The 23,876-nt window shown below is 39.5% G+C and overlaps 1 protein-coding gene across 1 annotated transcript in view; it reads left to right on the top strand.

Annotated features, from left to right (window-relative positions):
• CSMD1 (CUB and Sushi multiple domains 1) overlaps positions 1 to 23,876 on the top strand; it is a 2,093,217-nt gene that overhangs the window by 1,672,043 nt on the left and 397,298 nt on the right. The window contains exons 24-26 of the mRNA XM_075063712.1: positions 6,339 to 6,530; positions 8,782 to 8,908; positions 15,745 to 15,947. Of these exons, the coding sequence (XP_074919813.1) occupies positions 6,339 to 6,530; positions 8,782 to 8,908; positions 15,745 to 15,947 (522 nt within the window). The remainder of the gene's footprint in view (positions 1 to 6,338; positions 6,531 to 8,781; positions 8,909 to 15,744; positions 15,948 to 23,876) is intronic.

Here is a 23,876-nt window from a genome sequence, read left to right as displayed (position 1 = left end):
CATAGTGTATTTATTTAGTGATGTGATCCCACATTCTATGTGAAATCATCCAAGCCCCTCCTCCAAACAAAACAAAGCACCCTTTAGCCCTTCTAAGTTTCTTAGGGACCCTTAAAACTGCTTCAAACAATAAGGTGAGGCTTTCTTCAAGGTGAGAAAATCTTCAGACAGCATATTCAGCTTTCCAGGAGCAGGCCAGCCTTTCACTGGTAGAGCAGTTGCTCCAGTCAGTGTAATTTTGAGTAGCTACCTCCCCTGGCAATCAACGCAGGTGTGCTGAGTGTATTCTCAGCGCAGCTCAGAATCCATGTTGCGTGGTATTATTATTGTTACTATTTGATATGTTGGAATGGCCCAAGTGTGATAGGCACTTCAGAGTGCAAATAAACAAACACAATCCTTGTCCTGGAAAGCTTGCAAACTAATAGACTGACAGAAAGTCCATTAAAATCAATTGAAAGCTTTGGTTCACATCCTAATTTCAGATATGACACAACAGGGAGGGGCACAAAATATTAGGTAGGGGCATGGGATGATGCATGAGGGCTACAGCAGTGGCATTATATGGGTACTCCACAGGCTAGTGCACAGAGTGGTGAAGTATTTTCTTTGACTGTATTAAATAAAATACTTGTCTTTATTCTAATTCTTTGTATAAGTGCCTGAAGTGGGTTTTCATGTTGGGATTTCAATGAGGAACAGTCAGCAGCCTGGTGAATTAACTCCAAAGGAGCACTCCATGTGTAGGAACAGCATGGAAAAAAAAAGGAAAGGAAGATCAATGGAGCATTGCAGCTGGTATCATGGGTGGAGCTGAGAGGTGGTGGACAACACAGTTAGCATCTGGGCAGGAATAGTGAGATGAAGTGCACTTAATTAGTTGTTTATCAACATTTCAAAACCAACTGAAAATGATAGTATGATGACAGTATATAAACCCTGCACCAGCTGCTGCCCCATACCTTCAAATCATGCTAGAATTGGAGAAGGAGTTAAAAAGAGGGAATTCCAGTCAGATAGGGACAGCCCTGAGATGGGAGCAAGCAGTTGAGCTCTCCAGCTCCCAGAGAGAGGTCTAACATCCGCCAGAATCTCTGCCCTTGAAAAAAGGAGAACACTAATCCCTTGAGCTAAGACGAAGAAAAAGACTTGAGACTTGTACTGGAGATCCAGTGGACTCTTGGATCTACTGTCATACTTCCAAGGACTCTGAAGTAAGAGAAGCCAGTATCCTCACTGAAGTTGTCTACAGGTTTTCTTTCTTTTCCTTATGCTTTTATTTAATCTCATTAGCTGACTGTGGATTGTTTCTGCTTGTTTCACTTAGGACCCCAAGGCAATGTTTGCACAGCAATTAAACACCTTTGGCTGGCCTGGGTCAGCTGAATCAGGCTCACAGGGCTTGGGCTGCAAGGCTGTAATATTGTTGTGTATACATTTGGGTGGGCTTGTGCTGGATCCCAAGCTCTGGGACCCTGATGGAGGGGAGGGTACCAGAGCCCAGGCTCCATCTTGAGCCTGAACAGCTACACAGCAATTTTTAGCCTTGTGGTCTCGAGTCAGCTGCCCAAGGTCAGACATGGCTATGCTGCAAGTTTTGTTCCAAAGTACACGTACCCTCAGAGGGGAAGGAACAGCCAGAAGGTTTTGGCCAAAGGGTTGAGCGCCGACCCTGCTAAACTGATACTCCCTGCAATTCTTGGGGTATGGTGGAGGAGCAATTGGATTTGCACACTTGTGATACCCAGGTAGCTCCTGAAGGGGGTGCTCTGCCAAGTGCGCATTTATGACAGAAGGCACAAAGAGAAGTAAAAAGGATTATCTTTAAGGATTATGGAGAAGTAAACAATTAGCAAGAGAGTTAAGAGAAGCTCTTCCTGGATGTTTATGTCAGTAGGTATACTGAATACAAACACATACATAAATGACAGTTACTCCTATTCTACAGTTGTTTTTAAACGGCAGCTGAACATGCAAGTAAATTTCAAAGCACTTCTTTGACATGAAGAATCTTGCACATTGCTGAGATTCCTAGAGTCCAACAGAGAGAGTTGAGATAGGTTATGTCTGAGAGGGGATCTCTTGATGCACTGAAGCTTTTGCTGCTATTAATTCTAATATAAAAACTAGATAGTAAATACCGTATTTAAGTTAAATGGGTATACATACTGTGAAATGATGTTTTTTCTGTTATGATTTTGGACCTGACATAGGAGTTCACCTTTAAAGTATTATGTTTTAAGAATTTATATGTATACAGATTTGTAAGTATTAATCTTGAATAGTTATGAACATCATTCTATTTCATGTAAATTGTTTTCAGCAAACATAGGTCACTCAATGCCTTCAGGTATGATGATTTATGCTTAAAGCACTTAAACACTTAGAAAGTGAAAATAAAATACAAAACAAAGTTAAACTTGACAATTTCAAGCTTTTTGGAAGCAATTCTAAGTACTGTCCAGTATGTGGACTATTACTGAGCTTGATCAAGTGAAACAAGACTCATACATACATAACAACACAAATGGCAACTTACTTGTTTAATGGCTCTGTTTTTTAAAGGTGTATAATCTTGACTTAAGAAACTTATTCTCCTTAATTTCTATGAAATCATAATTATTTAATGCCATTTTGAAGAAACATAATGCTACAATTCTGTTATCATCTCCTCTGAGATTTTGGCAAACAGCCTCAGATTTTGTATCAACAGTTAAAATGGTTTCCTTCATAGAGCCTCTGACTTTTACATTTCAAAAATCTTTAAAACTGTTAATTTTGAAAGATATCTCACTGTGATATTTTTGGACTGGGAGTTTCCCATTCTGATATTAGTATGCTTTATGCTTTTTGTGCAGTAGTGACAGTGGTGCTGGAACAATCTGTATAGTGAGGGTGCTGAGAGCCATTGAAGCACACTGTAAACCCTATATATGATGGAAACCACTTTGACAGGACGTATTGCTGCACCCCCAGCACCCCTAGTTCCAGCACCTATGACTAGGGAGGGAGGGAGGAGGAATTGTGATTTTATGTATAATTGAGTGGAATCTTGTTCCCATTGAAGTGTGTGGGATTTCTGTATTGACTCAGTGGGAATGAGTTTGAGGACTTCATTATCTCTCCTTAAGACTAAACCACATGACACAATTAAAGTTTTATGATGAAATTGTTCCCTGAGATAACAGAAGTTGTACATGTGTGAGTTATGAATATGTGTATGAATTTGGTCCTTCCTATTAAAATAAGAAAATAACCACAAAAGCCAGTAGAACTGAAGTTAAACTAATCTTCAGTTTTCTCAAGTCGGGATCCTTTTGTTCCTTTTCTTCCAACTTTGTCTTGTATGGCGATTGTATCTGTAGATTGGTTTGGTTTTTACTCACACATATGCTGTAATCATGTTCTATTGGGTATTCTACAGCATAATAATTTTTATTTATAAGATCCACCTCTGTCAAAATAGGTGTTCTGGACAAGTATAGTGAGTGGAAAAGTTACTAAAAATTAAGTGAAAATAAATCTTATTTGGCTCACATTTGAGAACACTGTACACCTCCACCTGGTGGATAGCAGGAGTTGCTAACTTGATTTTTATTTTTTTTAAAGTCTCAGGATGAGAGAGTCTTTTGGAGACTGCATTACATGCTTAGATCAGAGGCAAGAGAATCTCTGTGGAAGCAGTAAATTTGTTTTTGAGGCAAGCTAAAAAATATTACAGTTAATATATTATGCATAGGTGCTGACTCCGTGGGTGCACCCTCCGGCAGCCCCACATCAGTACCTCATTGCCTCCCAGTATTCCTGCCTGCTGGTGAGGGAGGGAGGAGGAGCAAGAATGTGGTGTGCTTGGGGGAGGGATCGGAACTGGGAGGGAAGAGGCAGGGAGGGAGTAGGGTGGGAGTGGAGTGGAGGTGAGAAGAGGTGGGATGTGTGGGGGAGCCTTAGAGAAAAGGGTGGAATGGGGGTGGGGCCTGATGCAGAGCCAGGGGTCAAACACCCCTCAGCATTTTGGAAAGTCAACTCCTGTGATATTATGTGCAGGGGCCTTCAAAAAGTTAAAAACTCTGCTTTCTAAAGTTAGCATCAAATAATAAACCTCATGATATGGAGATAGACATGCAGGCAGGCATAAAGGTTCCTTTCTTTCTGATATGTTTAAAATATATCAAAAGTCAAAACTACACTACATAAAAAACAAAGTATAGCTCTCGTTGAAGTATGGAGTTAAATCTTCATTGTCAGTCACATTTTTTTCTTCTCTTGCTTCAGAGTTCTAATTTTGTTGATAATTAAAATGGTTTATTTGTGAATTTTATGGGTGGTGGGAAGTTGAACAGAGATCATGAAATTTCAGACCAAGTTAAATGGGGAGGTATGCTATATTTTGAAAATGGTAATGTAAGTCAAACGACAATATAGAGGAGAGGAAGAGTGGATAATCTGGTTTGGAAGTTACTGAGGTCTCAGTCGTGAGCCACCTTATGCATCTGTACAAGAGAATAAGGGGTGCAGGGCTCCTTGTCACTGTCAAAGGGTGAGCTGGCCTTCTGAGGGATTAAGGTGCCCAGCTGTCGGATTTGTAGATTCCAAGGCCAGTTGGGACCATTTTGATCATCTAGTCTGACCTCCTGTTTAATCAGACCATAGAATTTCTCCAAAATAATTCCTAAAGAATATCTTTTTAAAAGACATCTAATTTTGATTAGAAATTACCAGTGATGGAGGATCCACCATGTCCTTTGGTGGATCATTCCAATGGTTAATTACTTTCACCATTAAAAATAATGCCTCATTTCCATTTTGAATTTGTCTAGCTTCAGCTTACAGTCATTGATGATATGTCTTTTTCTGCTTGATCGAAGAGCCCATTGTTAAGTATTTGTTCCTGATGTAGATATTTAGAAACTGTAATCAAGTTATCCCTTAATCTTTTTGTTAGGCATAAGGAACTCAGTCTTTTTAGTTTATCACTCTGAGGCAGGTTTTCTAATCATTTAATGATTTTCATAGCTCCTCTCTGAACTCTCTCCAATTTATCAGCATCCTTCTTGACATTAAATCTGCCTTGTGCCTAAATCAGGTCACTGAAAGTTATGTGACAACAACCCAGAAATGGTGCTTGCTATAAGAAAGGCTATCTTTCTCTTAGTTAAAGACCAGGGACTGGGAAAGACCTCATGCAAGTCTCTCAACAGCAGCCTGAAGAGAGGGGCAGTTGCCTGAATATGAGCAGAGGCCCAGGATACAGAGTGAGGCTGATGGTGGGAACTGTGGCCAGAGATGCTCAGTGGAATATGACATACAGGCAGTGCAGTAAGGCCTTGGGAAGAGCCAAAAGAACTGTGTTGGGCTGTGATGGGTGGAGGATGTGAGTTGCAGAGATGCTAGGATGGAGTGTCCAAACCCGGCAAAATTGGTATATTATAGTCCTGGGATTCAGAGGAGAAGAAATTGAGCTTGGAGTAAATGACCACTTCTCTGTATAGACCCTGGGGTTGGAGCCTATGACAGAAGGAGGAACTGGGCTTCCATACACCTCAGCAGTGACACGTTGAGGTGGGCAGATGCTCCAGTGACCCAAAGCATAGAAAGAACCATGTTTGGAAGCGTAGAAGGGTGCTCTTGTGATTTGTTAATCCCTTCTGCCCAGTGTGGAATTGCTTGTCCTAGAGGGTCAAAGGAACTGCTTATCTCTTGCTGTATCTTAATAATTCACGTCCCACAGGAGGGAATGTTTCTTGACAAAAGTCTATGGGTGTGTGTGTGCATTCATCAGAACAAAAACTGAGGCCTGAGTGACCAGACTCCTAGTTGGGGTAGAACAACTCATGTACATTTCCTCCCATCCCTTACACTCCAGCATAGGCTATTGGCTTTATTACTGTGTAGGGGGAGTAGGGGAGCAGAGGTAGCCCCAGCACACGGCAAGCATAGCACCAACAGGGTTTACTTTCCTCATGGAGAAAGTGAGTAGCAAGGACCATATTGTGACTCTGATTTATAATCTGATCTCTGGTTTTCTCGTGGGCAATGCAAGTAGACACTAATCCTTAGTTGGGGATTATAATAATTTCATAATGTAGCTCTAAACATTCTGAACTATGGAATGAAGAGTTTGGAAGAGTAGAAGGCGGGCTTGTTCGTGTTTTTTGGTTTTCCCCTTCCCTGGATGATTCACTAGATCCCTATAGATAAATTATCTTTGGTCACAATGAATGAAGTTAATCCAGTTGTTTGAATTTTGTCCCCATGCTATAAAGGGAAAAGGTTTAGTTTCCAGTTGAATTATGTTTTTCTTCAAATAGAATTATGTTTTGCTTTCTCTCTGTTTGCAGGTTTTGACCTAGTCAAGTGTGAAGATCCGGGAATACCATATTATGGCTACAAGATCCGTGATGAAGGACATTTTACCGACACAGTCATTTTATATAGCTGTAATCCTGGCTATACAATGCATGGTAGTAGTATTATGACCTGCCTAAGTGGAGATCGAAGAGTGTGGGACAAACCTTTGCCTACCTGCCTAGGTAATGTTAATTCTGACTGTGTAAAACATAACATAAATAGATAGTTGTGGCTTCTCTGCAAAGGAAAAATAAATATTATTTTACATCAATATTGCACATAAAATGGTAGTGTAAGCAATAAGGGCTTAGTTATGGTTAGCTCTACAATTTGATGTAGGAGTCGGTCATCATTTAGCCATCCAGGAAGGAGATTACTGACTAGCACTGGCTCCGGACAGGACAGTTTCAGTAGGAGCGTACATGCCACACCTTTCCTAAAAGTTTTCCAAGAAAAGCTGCTTACCACGTTATCTCTTCTCTCCTCCCACCCCCATACTTGTGAAGTATGCAAGCTTAAGGCTTCCAGACATCCGCCACTGAGGTAATGCACCTCTCATAATGAAAATTACTAAAGACTCCAGTAAAATCCTTCAGCTTGTCTTTGTTTGTTTTTTCCGAGTGTCTGCTGGAGGACCAGTAGCCCCAGGAACTAGTACACAAATTACCATTAATTTGTCCAAAATACAGTTGCTAATTGGAACTGAACTTTCCCAAAAGAAATGTCCAGTTAGCAATTTTTTCTTATCCTTTACCCATTTCTGCCCTTAAAAGGCGTAATTTAGTCCTAACAATGGAAACAAATTTAGAAATTTACACACTTCATAACTGGGTTCTTTGTTCTGCTAAAATTACCTGACATTACCTTAATGGATTTTGTTTGCTTTAATATCAATCATTCCCAATGGACATAGCATGACTGTCAACAATATATACCTCCTTTGAGTTGATGATTTGTCTGCGTGTTGGTTGATACAATTGAAAAGTTTGATCCTCAACCAATTGCCACCCTTCCGCCATAGTTAATGTCCTTGTAACAATCCCTGTAACTCAGTGCCATAAGGTAGACTGGACATGTGTCAAGTGTGTTCATTGATAGATTATTTGGTCCAGAGCTGTCAGGGCTCTTTTATGATTTTGTGGATTCATGCTAGGATGATCAATCAGTGCTTGAGGGACTCCCATTGACACCAATGCACAATGAGTCAGGACTGCTCAGGGAACTGAAGTTAGAAGCACAAGGGAAGCCCTTAAATCACAAACACTGGTATTTTGTGACTTGATGATCCCTATCTCTCTTACACATAGTGCCAGTCTCATTAACATAGCCCTCTAAATTGATCAGGCAATTGCATTTTAAGGAATACATTCACCGGTATTGTTCAGCTGCTTTGCGGTGCTCTGTTAATTCAAAGCTACTCAAAACATGGCTTATCTGGCTGATGCGCTCTGGCTGCTTTGCATTGCTTTAATGTGCTGATGAATCTGCCCTTAAAAAATAAATAAATTTGACACTATGTATTTTTAAATCAGACGGAATATTATATAATATCATTTTCACTGGCTTCTTCTTTAGTTAGATGTATAACATTTATTATTATTACAAAAACAAAGGAAATTCCCAATCAAAAAGAACCACATATGATGGAGCTAAACTTGAAAGTGTGTATCAGTAACTTAAAAACATTAAAAACCAAAAACATTAGAGGGATGTTGTAGTTGTACCAAAGCCAAGCAATATAAACCCAAGAAATTCAGAGTTAGGTTGTCTTTAAGGCACCCAAACAACATTAACTCTGTCCTTTGATATGTAATGAGGGGAGACAAGTGAAGAAAAAATGTAATATATCTTAAAAAAAATAAAACAGGTCAGTCTAATCTGAGACTACAAAACCTACAATCCCTTAACTATAATTGCATGGTTATTGCATTATGTCACTACAGGGCAGAGCTAAGCATATTTGGGTGATTCAGCTGTACATTTCTCACCACAACACAGTAGGATTTCTTAAGTGCAATCTTAAATCATGAGTTTCTTGGTTTTGTAATGTCTGGTTTGGGAATAATTTCAATATCCTTTTTTTAATTCTTAATGTTTTGATACTCACATATGTACCCACACTTTTCAGGTATGTCTTTACTCTACTTGCCTAAGCCAGGCTTACCGTCTATATTGTTATCTATACCCCTGCTTGGGGATATGCCAGCAGGTACTCTACGTGCCACCGAAAGAAGTGTGCAGCGTAGACATACCCTTCTCTTTATATTATAGAGGCTAATGGTTTCCTGCATGATATCAGAGGGCTTTTCTTTTATTGTTGGACATGGTGAAATCAATATATTTTTGTCTAATTAAAAACAGAGGTAAAAAGTGCAGTGCTAAATATCATGGCCTTGTTTTTAATAAGAAGTAAAATGATTGTTTATTTTGCAGCTGAGTGTGGTGGTCGAATTCATGCTGCTACTTCTGGTCGCATATTGTCACCAGGTTACCCAGCACCATATGACAACAATCTTCACTGCACTTGGATTATAGAGGCAGATTCAGGGAAGACAATTAGGTATATGCTTAATTTCAATTCTTAATGTGAATTGTTAATGTCTATATTTTCTAAATAAAACTCTATGGCAACTGACTACTACATTCTACATTATTTTACATTCTGTATATATGGTCGAGCACCTTTTACCATTAATGCACTACATGCCACAGAACAATTAGAAAAGACGTGTTATGTTATGTGCATATTCAATATATTTTAACTTCATTTAAGTGATAAATACTTGCAAACCAGGTTTCAAATTCAGTCTTTGTAGATGGCCAAATTCAATTTTTAATTGAATTAGGCCAGGGTATTATTACAGATATTTGTATTGCAGTAGCAGTTAAGCATCCCTGTCAGAGATCTGTTTCCCATTGGTACTATACTAGCATGTTAAAAGGACAGTCCTGCCTCAAAGAGTTCCCAGTTGAGATTATACTCTTAAATCTTCATGCTAACCTCAGTCCACTCTGTAACTGCCATACCAATGGGAGGTTTGCCCAAAGATCAGAGGTAGAAGATAGCAGTTATGAATTAACTGAACTTTAAAGAGATGATTTTTTTCTAGGCACTTTGCCATTGGTGCCTTTAAAAATTTCTCCCTTAATTGTTGTAATGTATTTATTTAATACCCTATTGCTACATTCAACATTACTCTTCAGTATGAAAACCTGTGTGATATGGAATACTCAATAAAAATCGATTTTGTTTTGTTTGGCTAAAGCTAGCGTGGAATGCCTAGTACCCTGCCTAGAGTGCTTGGACACCAGAGCCTATGGAATTTTGGGTCTAACTTGATGGGTACCTGGTGACAGATTCTCACCTGGAATTAATTGTCATAGGCTCTTTGCCTTCAGTGAGGATATGGCAATTAACACCAGCTAAAGAAGTCTATGGTGCTTTTATTTTGCATTCCTGACCCATTAGCATTACAAATGTACATGACACTTTAGAGAACAAGTATAACAGTCCTGTCCTGGCCCCCAAGACCCTAAATAAAAATAAGACAAGATAGCGTTGCAGGAAAAAGAGACTCTGGGGTTTACTAATGATGACAGGAAGGACTTTCTGAAGAGATGGGAATTTTAAGGGGAGTGGGAATGTGCAGTGGATAAAGAACAGGGAGACTGCTCCATGTGTAGGATGTAGGCAAAAAATATCTATGAGGAGAAGAAGGTAGGGAATGGAAGAAGGCATGAGAGAAATAATTGCAGAGCAGTGATCAATAGCATCATATAAAGGTATGTCTGAAAGGGACTGCAAGAGGACCTTTCATCCATCCCATTGTGCTAAGGCAGGATTAACAATACCTAGACCATCCCTGGCAGATATGGGAGGCAGAGACAAAATGAGGAGCTTTAATTTTATGCAGTAATACAATGGAAGCTCATGGAGGGATTCAAGAAGTGGACATCTGGGAATTGCTGAAGTACAGAAAGGACTGGAAGGCTTTTATTCCTCCCTCACTTTTCTGTTCCATCAGGGAGGAGGCAGTACTCAGCTCATGGCCTCTAATTAATACTGCTCACTGACATGGCTATTCATTCAGAGGTAGGAGTACTGATTTTTAGAGGTTCTCAGTGCAGGTTTGCTGCAGTTACCAGGGAATGGGTAAAATAGAACACAAAATCTCACAAATGTTGGCCATATTTAGATGGCAGATTTTAGCTTGTACTCATGCTTTTTTGAGAAATTGAATATTCAGACAGATAACAGCTGGTGAGCAAAAAGTATGCGAGAGCACTACCAATGAGATTCACACTGTTCTTTGCAAATAGTCTTATTAATGATCTTTTTAGAGGTCTTTGTGATATTAACGTATTTAATGATGGCCAATGAAATACCAGTTTTGTACACCAATGAATGAAGTGGTAGAGGACATAACACACCTACAAGATATACAGTAATTGGACTTGTTTAGAATATTGGCTCTCTCTTATTTTTAAGAAAATGGTTGTTAAACAGTGTATTCATTTATTTTTTTCAACAGATCAGAAGCCTTTTACCTCTTAAATTAAAATAATTCATCCATGAATAAGCTTTAAACTAGGAAAAGATGTTGTACATGCACATCAAGAGACATAACTTAAATTCAGATTAGAGGAGGCTCTGTTCTAATAGTTTTAGTGCTACTTAATCCAAAAGAATAAAACTTCCAAAATGAGGTAGTTGCTATTTATTGAACGTTGTCAAACATACCAGGGATGCTTTTTGTGTTGGGAGAGCACTGACGTCTTAGAAAACATCTCATTTTGCAGATCACGGGCCTGATGCCAGCATAACTATTCATTTCAATGGCATTATACCAGCAAAATACTGATATAACATAGAATGGGCCCAGAGGTTTAGTAATCCACACGCTTAATTGTAGTGTGAAAGAAAATATAAATAATATAAAATTCAAGCTGACTATCAGAACTCAGTGTTGCAATGCCTAACTTTTAGGGGCTCCCCACCCAGTGAAATTCACAGCCTCAAGTTAGTCACCTACTCTTCCTGTACAGTGCATAGGGAGAGTGAGGCAGCGACCTACCCTAGCCAGTAGAAAATATCAAGGAGAGTGTATGGCCCTCTTAGGGAGTCAGTTGCCTGGGCTGGAGGGAGGTGCCTGTGTCTTGGGATTCTCAACCATGAACCCTCTCCTGCTGTTTTGTGCTTAGGCCTTTTTTTTTCCCCCCACAAGAAACAGGGATGAGGAGGAATGCCCTCCATTATAACCTTTAGCCCACTGATTAGTGCACAGGAGCATTCTTTAATCACTGAATTTCTGCACATCTGCGAGAAGGGAGAAATGAATCCGGTCTTCCACATCCCTAGTGAGTACTGTACCCTAAGCACTGGGCTAATGGTTATAAAGGAAAGCCCTGGTCATCCTCACCCCCTGCTCTGTTTCTTGCAAAAAAATGGCTTATGTGATTAACTCCAGAAGAAGATACACAGTTGAAAATCCCAGGCAGATATAGGTACTTCCCTCCAGTCCTGATGTAGCTGTCAAATTGCCTGAAGGGAGGGGGGGTTTGAGGGATTTGTCCTTCTCTCCCCCTCTTGGCCATCTTCTGTGAGTTTAGGTGTGCTCTGAGCACACTTACCAGATTGGATCCCAAAGGAAAGATAGGAAGTCCAGTGCCTAATCTGAAGATCCTGCTGAGGCTTAACCATCAGATATAGGTGCCTCAGCAACTACATTGAGGTAGCTGTGAATATGCTCACTGATAGAAACGTAAGCACCTAGGAGACTTTAATGATGGAAACTCATGTGCCTAGAGAGTCTAGGTGCCTACAGGGTTAGGTGATAGCTGATCAGGGGAGTGGGGGGATGAGAATCTTTTTGGTACCTAAATGTTGGACTTAAGCACCTATAGTGGCAGATAGTTGCCTAAATCTTCTGTGTAGTTAGTCCTTTCTCTCTAATTTATAGTAAAATGCACTATTCTCTCAGACAATCTGGTTCAAAATGTCTTGTCATTAGACCTTCCTGGGTTTTACACAACTTCTTGCTGAAGAGGGGACTGGAACTCCTCTAAGCTTCCTTCAGTCATGTGCTTTTGCACAGGTACAGGAGCTTTTCCTACTTCAAATAGCTCTGACAGATACTTTGGGAACACTCAGAAATCTTGTCATGTCAATAAAGTCTCACTGAATTGAGAAAATAAAAACAGAAAACAACCGAAAGGCTCTGTTCATGTAACATAACTTCCATATAATTCTGGGTTTTGTTTTTGTTTTTCTTAACTGCTATCCATCTATTTTGAGATCCAGTGTCTTGCATTTAAGATAATGCTGCACCTAGTTGCCTTTTGGTAGAGGGACTTTAGTTTCCCTTGTGACTGCGGTCTGCTCACTCCCATTAGAAGTACAAGACAATAAGAGTTATCTGTCAGAGAGGATGTGGGTAGCCAGTCTCAGAAAACAAAGAACAAATAAATAACTATGGCAAACTTACCAGTAAGAATTAACTATGTCCCTATTGAAGGTCCAGTTGTCCTAGCCCACTTTGTAACATCACTCTGCCATGCTACAGTTGAAAACTTGTTTTAAATTGACCTCCTCTGTAGCAGAACCTTAGCTTTCATGAATATCTTCTTTTTAATTTCCCAGAAGTGATGTTTGAATAGCAATGTATGAGCACTTTATAGCAAAGAGGCCTCTTCTTTTAAACAGAATAGCTTCAGAAATTAGGTGCACTGCATATTCTGTAAAGAAATTGCATCACTTGCATGTTTAAATATCAACTCTAATAAACACAAAGGTTATCCAAACCTGAAGTTATTTTTAAATAGTTCATGATAATTTTGTGTTAAATTGAAAATAAATAATAAAGGTACAAAAATTTTTAACAGGCATCTTTAAAGGCTATGCTTTGCATATCTTTAATTGTGCATTGTTTCCATTTTACCTACAATTGCTCTTGAGTGGCTAACCATCTTATAGATAAGTACTTAAAAACAAACAGTACAAACAAAAATAGAAACAGAAAATATTTTAAAGGAGTATTTGTGAAAAAAAGAAACAGCTAAAATCATTTCAGGGGGAGGGGCATAGTTCCTGCAAACCGTTACGCATATTCTTAACTGTACTCGTATTCATAAAGTTAAGCACTTGTGTGAGCACAGCTGAAATACTGTGTCCAATTGTGGTGTCCACAATTTGAGAAGAATATTTATATATTGGACAGAGCTCAGAGAAGAGCCACAAGAATGACTAAAGGTTTGGAAAACATGCCATATACTGACAGACTCAGCGCTCAGTCGCTTTTTTAGTTTAACAACAACATTAAGGGGTGTCTTGATTACAGTGTATTGGTACCTATGTGGAGAACAAATATTTAATAATGGGTTCTGTCTGACAGAGAAAGTTATAGCCTGGTCCAGTGGCCTGAAGTTGAAGCTAGACAAATTGAAACTGGAAATAAAGCATATATTTTTTAACATTAATTACCTATTGGAACAATTTAAGGGTCATGGTGGATTCTCCATTACTGGCAATTGCTCTAGGAACCAGGGCCGGCTCCAGGCACCATCCCAGCAAGCAGCTGCTTGGGGCGGCCAACAGTGAGCGGCAGCATGTCTGGGTCTTCGGCAGCAATTCAGCAGCGGGTCCCTCACGCCCTTTCGGAGCGAAGGACCAGCCGCTGAATTGCAGCCGAAGACTGAAGCGGCGGCAGCAGAGCTCTCGCAGATCGCGATAGCGGGGTTTTTTTTCTTTTCTTTTTGCTGCTTGGGGTGGCAAAAACCCTGGAGCCGGCCCTGCTAGAAACTACTGTGGGGAAGTTCTAAGGCCTATATAGGAAGTCAGACTAGATAATTGCAATGGTCCCTGCTGGCCTTAGAATCTATGAATCTGTGAAAAAGCATGGGCGTAATTCTTTTATGGATTGAAACCCAATGTCATGGTGATGAAATATGTACTATAAGATTTCCTAAAAATAGCACTTCCTCTTTAAGAGGGAAAAAAGGTTTTAAAGCCTTTAATAGCCTCTTTGAAAATCTTCAATTGTGTACAATTAGAATGAATTTTACAATAAAAACTATTACTTGTTTTAGCCAAGCACAAGTCATTGGACTCAATACAAGGATAACTGTGTGAAATTGAATGACTTGTGATATACAGGAGGTCAGGCTATATGAGGCAATGATTCCTTCTAGCCTTAAATGCTGAATCTAAGGATAATATTAACAAAAAAGACATGATGTAGGAGTGTAGAAAAGGAGCATTTTTCAGGGAGTTCATTGTTTTGTGAAACTATTCCTAGAGAAAGCAGTGCTAAATTTCAGTAAGTGGCATAAAGTTATTTTTCTTTAGTTTTCAGGGGACAGATGCAGAAATTAATAAAGATTTGCAATATTTGCTTTTTCTTTTTCAAGAAGCAAAAGCAAAAAATAAAAATCTTTGGGAGGGAGAAAAAAAGAGAGAAGGAGAGAGAGGCTGACACTGTGCTCTAAAGTTTAACCAGTTTGGTATCTCTTGAACTACTAGACTAAACCATTTTCAAAGTGGTGAAATTCACTTTGAGAATGCCCTGTCTACCATCCTGAGACATTCAAGACTGGATCCTGTTAGTCTGAATGGTCAGGCCATTTTCCTCAGCTGTTGTTCCATCACAAGAACAGAAAAGCCTCTTAGGGCCTGATCCAAAGCCAATTCAAATCAATAGAACAATTCTTAATTTGAATATATCAAAGATTGCTAGACATTCTACAGACAGGTATGAAGCAAAAATCATAGCTCAAGAGGCTTATGTGCTAAATAGATTAAAGTCAGATGCTGCATCTGAGCTGAGCATCTCCTGGAAGGAAATTGCTAGCAGTTTGTGGGATAGATTTTGAACCTCTTGCCCTTATTGGTGATCAGTTAAAGTCTATGCACGTGAGTATGTGCTTGCCAGTGTGAGCACAATCTATCTTAATGTAAGTAGAAATAAAAATAAAATGATTATAAATTAAACACTTTTAAGATATCTGTGTCCATTCTAATACATTTAACAAAATATCCAAATAAATATTATGCAGGCTCAGCTTTTGGTTTGTTTTTACATCACTGTGTAAAATATTTCCTCAAATAAATAAATAAATAAATAAATATAGTAGATAGGTTTTTCCCACCTGGGAACCCAAATACAGTATCGATCAGGTGTCTTGTGATATGCATGTTACCTCCTAGTATTTTCTGCAGTTGGACATAATTTAATGTAACACCTAACTAATTCAGCTAATGTCCTTAGTTTTATTTACATGTGCAGTAGAAATGTTGGTTCATGTAGTTCTGATCTCTTAAAAACCTGATTGATAAAGGTAGATTTCATAAACTTAATGCCTATGCTGTAATGTACAGAGCATGTTACTCTTCTTTTGCAGTCTACATTTTATTGTTTTTGACACTGAGGTCGCCCATGACATCCTGAAGGTGTGGGATGGTCCTGTTGAAAGCAGTATTCTTCTGAAAGAATGGAGTGGTTCAGCCCTTCCTGAGGATATCCACAGCACCTTCAACTCACTGACGTTACAGTTCGACAGTGACTTCTTCATCAGCAAGTCAGGCTTTTCCATCCAGTTCTCAAGTATGTGAATCCTCTATTATCTCAAATACAATCAAGTGTGATAATTCTTGTGTACACAAATATATGTTTTTGTTTTGTTTTCTTATAGTAGACTTGTTAGTCTTTCCCAAAGAGAATCATTTTTTTTTATTTACACAAAATACAGTTATTGGTCATGGTGAGGTTTTAGGATCTATAGTCTCAGTTCCTTTTGTCTTTATTTTGAATCTCTCACTATGTATTTTCCATGGCAGCCTCAAATATTGGACCTATTTTATCTAATAACTAATTTTGTTTCTTAAAAAATGAACTGGCACTCACATACACTTTTATTTCAGGTGCTTTTTTATTTACATGGTTTTTAAGGTAATGTATTGCATTTTAACAGTGAAAATGTAAAAGAAACCTACACAAAAATATTGTAAAATGTTTGATTTTAAACCATTTGGCATGAATAATTTTGGAATTATGTCTTCAGCTGTGAAGTAACTGCAAATCTAGATATAAGAGTGATGGTCTCGGTATTAGAACATTGAATGAATAGAGTGTTCCTGTGATATCACGTAACTCTCATAAATGCCAGTAATTCAGGTACATCAAAGGGGGAAAAACTTACTGTCTTTATTCAGTCCAACCATTATGTCTATACATAGTATGGACGCAATTTATTTAAGGGCATGTCTATGTGGGACACTCAGGAAAATTAAGTTTAATTAACTGAAGGTGTAAATTTAAACTGCATTATTTAAAGTATGTAATGTCCCTGCATAGACACTCTGGATCAGAAGTAAAGTGGACTGAGTTCCCCTTAGCTTAACTTTACTTCAGTTAAGCTAAAGTGAATAGGAGGTTAATGCATTTTAACTAATGAACTTTAAATTCACACTTTCAGTTAATTTGGTTTAACTTTCCTCAGTGTCTCATGTAGACATGCCCTAAGGCAGCGTTTCTCAAATGTGGCCACTGTGGCCACATGCAGCTTTCAGGGGCTTTTCTTGTGGTCACAGCCTCCTGGGTAGTGATGGGGGCGGGGAATGGGGAAGGGAAGAGGTGACCCCTACCCCAGGGTCGCCAGCAGGAGTTGGTCCCTGCCTCCTTCTGGAACCACAAACACTATAGGAGCAGGTGACCAGTGTGAGTTCCCCACCTTCCTGTGGTCGATGGGGATTGGGCTTTGGGCTTCAGCCTAGGGGCGACGGACAGCAGGCTCTGGCCATGTGGCAGCAGGCTCTGTCCCCCAGCCACAGGGGTTTGGACTGCGACCCCCGGCTCCCCTCTCCTCATGTTGCCCTTGGGCCCTGCTGCCTCTTCCATCCCCCAGCCATGCAGCAGGACCCCAGGCTCCAGCCCCAGACTCACCCCCCCATCACTCTGACCCCAACTGCCTCCTCAACCCCCACATCTAGTCCTCCATTGCCCTGGCCCTCCTGCCTCCTTACCCACCTCCACATCTAGGATTTAATTTGTTCCCTAGTTTGCCGGGGATGAGTAAATCTCCTGTGGAAAGTGATATTATCAAATATAAAAATATCACTTTTCACAGTAGCAGACTTACTAGCTAGCAAGTCTAAAAAAAAATTAATAAAAATAAAAATCCCACAAAAAAAGGAAAAGATGCAGAGCACCTTATTTGTGTTTCTATTCTGTTTAGGTCCAGTAAAGAATAGGGACATCTGTACATTATTTTTATTACTTAGTCTGCAAAAAACTCTACATAAATAAATTACAATGATTTGGACATGCATATATGCATATTTATTTGTTTTTCTCAAAGTTAATTAAGTATTTTAGGAAATATTGTCACAGCAACCCCCAGCAAGGGTTGATGGCCACACTCTAAGGCCACCAAAAATTTTGTTGAGAGTCCCTAAGGAACTGTCTGTTTGTTAAGCCCTGAAATACCTAGATACAATATAGATGAAGTGGGTAAAGGATTGAGATGAATTTCCTGTGACTGATCAGTTTGTCATAGCTTTATATGGATAGATAAGATATGGCAGGGGCTTGATGAGTGTTCCTTTCCTATATGGTTAATTATAGAAAATGTGCTGCTATTCCTACTGGTTGAAAATGTTAAATTTTAATGAAGTTGTTTTAAGATATTAGAACAGATAAACACACTTTGTACTATACTATAATAAAGTGAAAGTGAGTGTGAAATGTATAGATACAGATTTAGCAATAAATGTTATGAAGGAAGGAAGTATTTAAGCTGTTCAACTTTCTAGAAAAGTACTAATATCAAGTATTTGACCTTCAGCAGTTACCGTGGTGAGCTTTAGGATTCAAGAACTGATTTCTGCAGCTTAGTGTAATTTTCTTTTGGATCTGTTTGATGATTATGCTGGCAATTGCAGTATATGTCTCACTGGAATTAACTGAAGTTAGTAGTGGTGAACTGGAAGTCTCTGCTAAAGTTAAGGAAAAATGACTGATGCTTTAAAGTTTTTGGTTTATGATCCTTGTCAAGTGCATAGTTGTGTATGTGTGTGCATGCGTGCGTATGAAATATCACTCCCCACCAGCCCCCAAAAGAGCTCAGTTTATTTGGAATCAGTCCTGCAATGTACTGAGCAGTGTGGCCCTGATCTCTCAGACTGAATGAATACATGCTAAACTTTAAGTATGTGAGTGGCTTCCTTGACTTCAAAGTTTAGCATGTGCTCAGATGCTCTGTTGGATCTGGATGAGACTTTGCAGCATCTTGGTGGATTGAGCCTTTATATTGTTTCTCTCAAACTAAATCTATAAATGTGTCTTCAGCTGCTTTCAATTTTCTGGTAATCATGGAAAAAATGAATGGTTTTTAATAAGTGCTTGGGGGATGAGTTTTTCATATCCCAAGGATTTTCAAATAATGCATATATTTATGGTAGGCAGTGATTTAAACAATGTGACACCTGTGTGTGTTTCATCTTTCGTTCTATATGTAGGTATAAATACCTTAAATGGAAGAATGTAAATGGCTGAAGCTTGCAAGACATTTAACTCTATTAAAGGTCCATTGTCTTGCCAGGTCAGCACAGCATGTAGAACATGAGTACATGAACTGACTGCTGCGATTATGTTAATTGTAATCAGCCTAACACTTTTCATTAAAACTTAATTGCCATTTAATCATGCATAAAAGGACAGAAAATGGAGTTCAGTGTACAAAACTGGCCTTTACTCTGGGGTTTAATACATTTAAACTAGCTATTACAAACCGGGTTGTCAATTAACCCTTTCCTAGCAAGACAGAGAATATTGGGAGGGGGAAGATACTTCCCCCCACACACACTAAATAACTGTTTTTCTTTAGCCACTCCATAACTTGAGGACATCTTGATCTCATATGAGTTGATTTTCAGTAGGGCATAAGCACTCTTTCGGTTTTACTGACCTCTGCAATCCACTTTACTGAATAATCAACAAAAGAGATAAATGTTAACCATAAACATTTATAGTGTATTTTTAACAAGTCAGATTATCATTTTGCATGCTTACTATCTTTGGTGGTTTCATTTTAACACTGTTTTTAATATTCCTAATTTAACTTTCTAACTCTTTTTTTCCCCTTTACACTGGATTCTCATTTGTTACCATTTACAAGACCTGTGCTGTTGTCTTAAAACGAACCATACATTCATATTTTCTATCACTGATTTAGGTTGATCTTTATGATCATATTGATCGTTGATATGATCATTATATTGAAAACAAGGCCTACTCCCATAAGTTTTGTATTAAATGAGCTATTTACAGGTGGTTTCAGGTATAGTCAGACCCATTTGTGACTTTCTTGTATGCCTTCTCTGTGGGTTTAGAATCATTCTTTTTGGTCATCCATAAGCTTCCTCATTGTATAACTGTATAAATCATGTTTGTCTCTCTATCTAAATCTGGATCAGCAGTGTAGCTGTTTCCAAGATAACAAAACTATACTGGTGAGGACTTGGGGCCATTCTAGCAAATTAGAATAAGCAGAATATTTTGCTTGTTTATAATTCCCTCTGTCTCATATTGGAGGAAGCTGCACACTAAATAAGGTGGCTGAGGAAGATGTGGCCTTTGAATTTGTGTATGTGGAAGACCCTGAGGTATTTAGTCTCTATTAGGAAAGATTCAGGTGGTAATTGCTGACATGCTCATTTTCTGGTAATGATGGACATAGAAGTATTGATCTGCTTGTAGAATTTCTGATATCTGGTGCAGTATATGAGATCAGTAACTACCAATTTTCATGTGGCTCCATATGTTATATTTTAATTAAATTATTTATTATCAAATTTACTTGTTTGTGAATAATTTGCATATAACCATAGACTTCATCTTTAAAAAATGTGTGGATTTAGGGCTCATGTTGAATTGTCATCCTCTGAAGAAAAACTCCTGTGTTGATGACTGCAGGGCAAGGCTCCCCCTCACTGCCCTGCCAATGTATCTCAATCTTAATCTGTGAAGAGTTGCTCTAGGGCTAAAAACTATAGTTCAGGCTCCATGACCAGTACAATTTAAAGCACAGAATCTGGCCCCTAAATTCTATTCTTTCTTCTGCCTCAAGTGATTTTGTACAGATTTTTAAAATCTGTTTATAAGCATGAGGACTCACGCCTGCGGCGCTCCTGCTGGTTTCTCAGGGAATTAGCTCAATTTCCAGCCCAGAGCGCCCTCTGCAGGCCGGTGATCTGCCTTACCACTTGCTGTTGGCCTCCATGACCCTCCTTGGACCTGGTGCCCCTTTTACCTGGGGTGCTGACCCCTGGCAGTAACCCCCTTGCTCTCAGGGTCTCCCCTCCCTAGGAAACCCCCAACCCAGTATCCCCACTTTTCCTCAGTATATGGCTACTGCCAGTCATTGTTTAGCCGCTGCGCCCTGGGGCAGACTGCAGTATCAGCCTACTCAACACTGGCAAGGTTGGGTTTGGACCTGCTGCCTTGGCCTACCCCTGGGCTGCCCTCTGCAACCCACAGTACCTGTTAGCCCAATACTAGGCCACAGCCTGGGGCTTTCCAGGCTGGAGCTGCCCAGCTCCTCTGCCTTTCACCAGCCCTGCTCCACTCAGGTACCCTGTCTCTAGCTCCCTGCAGCCAGGCCCATCTCCTGTTACAGGCAGAGGGAGAATTACTGGGGTACTGGCTCACAGCCTCTTTATACAGACCAGCTGGCCTGATCAGGGTGTAGCTCAGCTGTGACTGCTTCCCCAATCAGCCCAGATTCTAGATCTGCTTTCTCCAGCCACAGTCCCCTCTCAGGGCTGTTTTTAAATTCCTCAGGGCAGGAGCAGGTAACCACCCACTACACTGTTACACAAGTTTTAAAAAAATAAGGTATGGTACTTGTCTGCCTCCTAGGGTAGAGATATGAGATCTTGATCAATAATAAGATTGTGAAAAATATAGAAATATTAAAACTAAACAATAGAAGAGTTTATCACCAAGTTCCCAACCCAGTGCACCTACCTGTAGGCTTCAGGGTATCTTATGTGACATATGCACACTTGCATATACAGTTTTACCTCAGATGACAGAAGGAATGAAAACAACTGCTGATTGGGAGATTGTCTGACACTTTTCTTGTATAGAAACTCCCGCCCTGTTCAAACGTATTCCAGACACTCTGGGAGCATGACCAACCAAAACAGGACCAGTTCACATTTTTTTCCAGGAAACAGCAGTTAGGTGACACTTATTGGAATCAACTGAAGAAATTATTGTATGTGTGTGTGTATGTGTATATATATATATATATATATAAAAGAAACTTCGGAGCCACTGCCAGTGATACCGACAAACTCATGGGTGACAGGGGAAATTCTGTAAGACCAGAGAAGGGTTAACATAGTGCCCATCTTTAAAAATGGGGAAAAGGAGGAACCAAGGAACTCTAGACCAATCAGCCTGACTTTGGAACCTGGGGAGCTACTAGTGTAATTTATAAATCATTCAATTTGTGAATATCTGGAGGAGGAAGGGGATAATCATTAAAAGCCAGCATGGATGTCCCGAAAACAAATCATGCCAAAAAAACACTTGATTTTCTTTTTTGACGGTAACTAATTTGGAGAATAGGGGGAATGCAGTGGGCATAATATGCCTGGATTCAGCAAGGCTTTTGACACAGTCTCCTATGACAATCTGATAAGTAAGCTGGAGAAATGTGGGCTCAACAGCACTACCATTAAGTGGATGTGTAATTGGTTAAACAACTGCAAACAAAGAGTTAATTAAATTAATAGAATGATGTCGGATTGAAGGGAGGTCTCAAGTGAGGTTCCACAGGAATCTGTTCTAGTGTTGTTTAACACCTTTATTAATGACCTGTCTCTAGGTATAGAGAGCGTACTGATCAAGTTTGCAGATGACACAAAGCGAAGGGTTTCTAATACTTTGGAGGATAGATCTAAAATTCAGAGGGATTTTGATAAATTGGAGAACTGGGCTGCAGATAACAAAATGAAATTCAAAAAAGACAAATGTAAGATGCTACTCTTATGAAAGAAAAATCAAATGCACAAATACAGAATGGATTTGGTGAAATGTCTTTCGGTAGCAGCACTGCTGAGAAGGATCTAGGAGTTGTGATGGATCACAACTCAACATGAATCAGCAGTGTAGGCTGTTTCAAAAAAAGCAAATTCAATTTTAGGTTTCATTAAGAGAGGCATAGCATACATGTCACAGGAAGGATAGTAGCACTCTACATGCCACTGTTAGGTCTCATTTGGAGTACCATGTCCAATTTTTGGTCACCGATGTATAGAAAAGATGTAGAGAAACTGGAAAGTATCCAGAGGTGAGCAACAATATGATCAAATGGATGGAATGCAGCCATCTGAGCAAAGATTGTAGGTTTGGGTACGTTTAGTTTGGTAAAGAAAGATTATGAGGCAATATGATCGAGGTCTTCGCATCTTGAAAGGCTGCTGTAAAAAAGTTGGAAAAAAATGTCCTCTTTCTCCATAGAGGGCAGGACAAGAGGAAATGGGTTCAAACTACAGCATGCAGATTTAGATTAAATCTCAGGAAAAAATTCCTAATGGTAGAAGTAGGACAATGGAAAAGACTGCTCAAGAGGTTTTAGATATTCCTTCTGTCATAAACAGATAGCTAAGGGTTAATGTTTCTTTTACTGTTAAGAGGTTAACAAAGGGAACCAAAACCTGACCAGAGAGCAATCAGGAAAAGTTTTTCAAGTGAGGGAGGGACTTCTGGGTGTGTTTTGTCTTTTCTGCCTGTTTGTTTTCTCTCGGCTATGAGGGAAGAGCTTTTTTTTTCTATCTCCAAGCTTCTTTCTACCCTTCTGTTCCCAAGTTGTGAGTACAAAAGGAAAAACAATAGGTTTATATTGTATTTTGTATTTACATGTGTGAGTTGCTGATGTTTAAATTGGATATCTTTTTGAATAAGGCTGTATTATTCATATTTCTTTAAGCAATAGCCCTGTGTTTATTCATCTTGATGCAGTGATCATGTCATGTGTTTTTTCTTCTTTTTATATAAAGCTTTCTTTTTAAAACTTGTTGGATTTTCTTTCCTAGTTAAGGCAAGGGGATAGGAATCTCTGTGCAGGAGTACTGTATCTCTCAGGGAAAGACTGGGAGGGGGGAGAAAAGGAGGGGGGAAGGTAAATCGTCCTCTCTGTTTTGTGTTTCAAGGATTGAAGCAGGGAAATCTCCTAGTATCCTCAGGTGGGAAATCTGGGAGGAAGTAAAGCAGAGGAGGGAAGTGGGTTATTCCCTTTTTTGGAGGCTCAGGCATCTGAGTCTTGGGGATCCCCAGGGAAGTTTGGGAGACCAGAGAGTTTTTCAGTACTCAGAATCCTGATTGGTGGCAGTGAGATAAGATCAAGCTGGTAATTAAGCTTGGAGGTTCTGCTAAGCACCCAGATTTTGGACGCTAAGGTCCAGATTTGGGACAGAGCTTATTACACTTCACTGGCAGTTTTCAAAATGAGGCTGGAGAGTCATC

Source organism: Chelonoidis abingdonii, chromosome 3 (genome assembly GCF_003597395.2).
Source record: "Chelonoidis abingdonii isolate Lonesome George chromosome 3, CheloAbing_2.0, whole genome shotgun sequence".
Taxonomy (NCBI): domain Eukaryota; kingdom Metazoa; phylum Chordata; order Testudines; family Testudinidae; genus Chelonoidis; species Chelonoidis abingdonii.
Note: the sequence above shows the minus strand (reverse complement) of the source record. Positions and strands in the feature narration are given on the sequence as shown.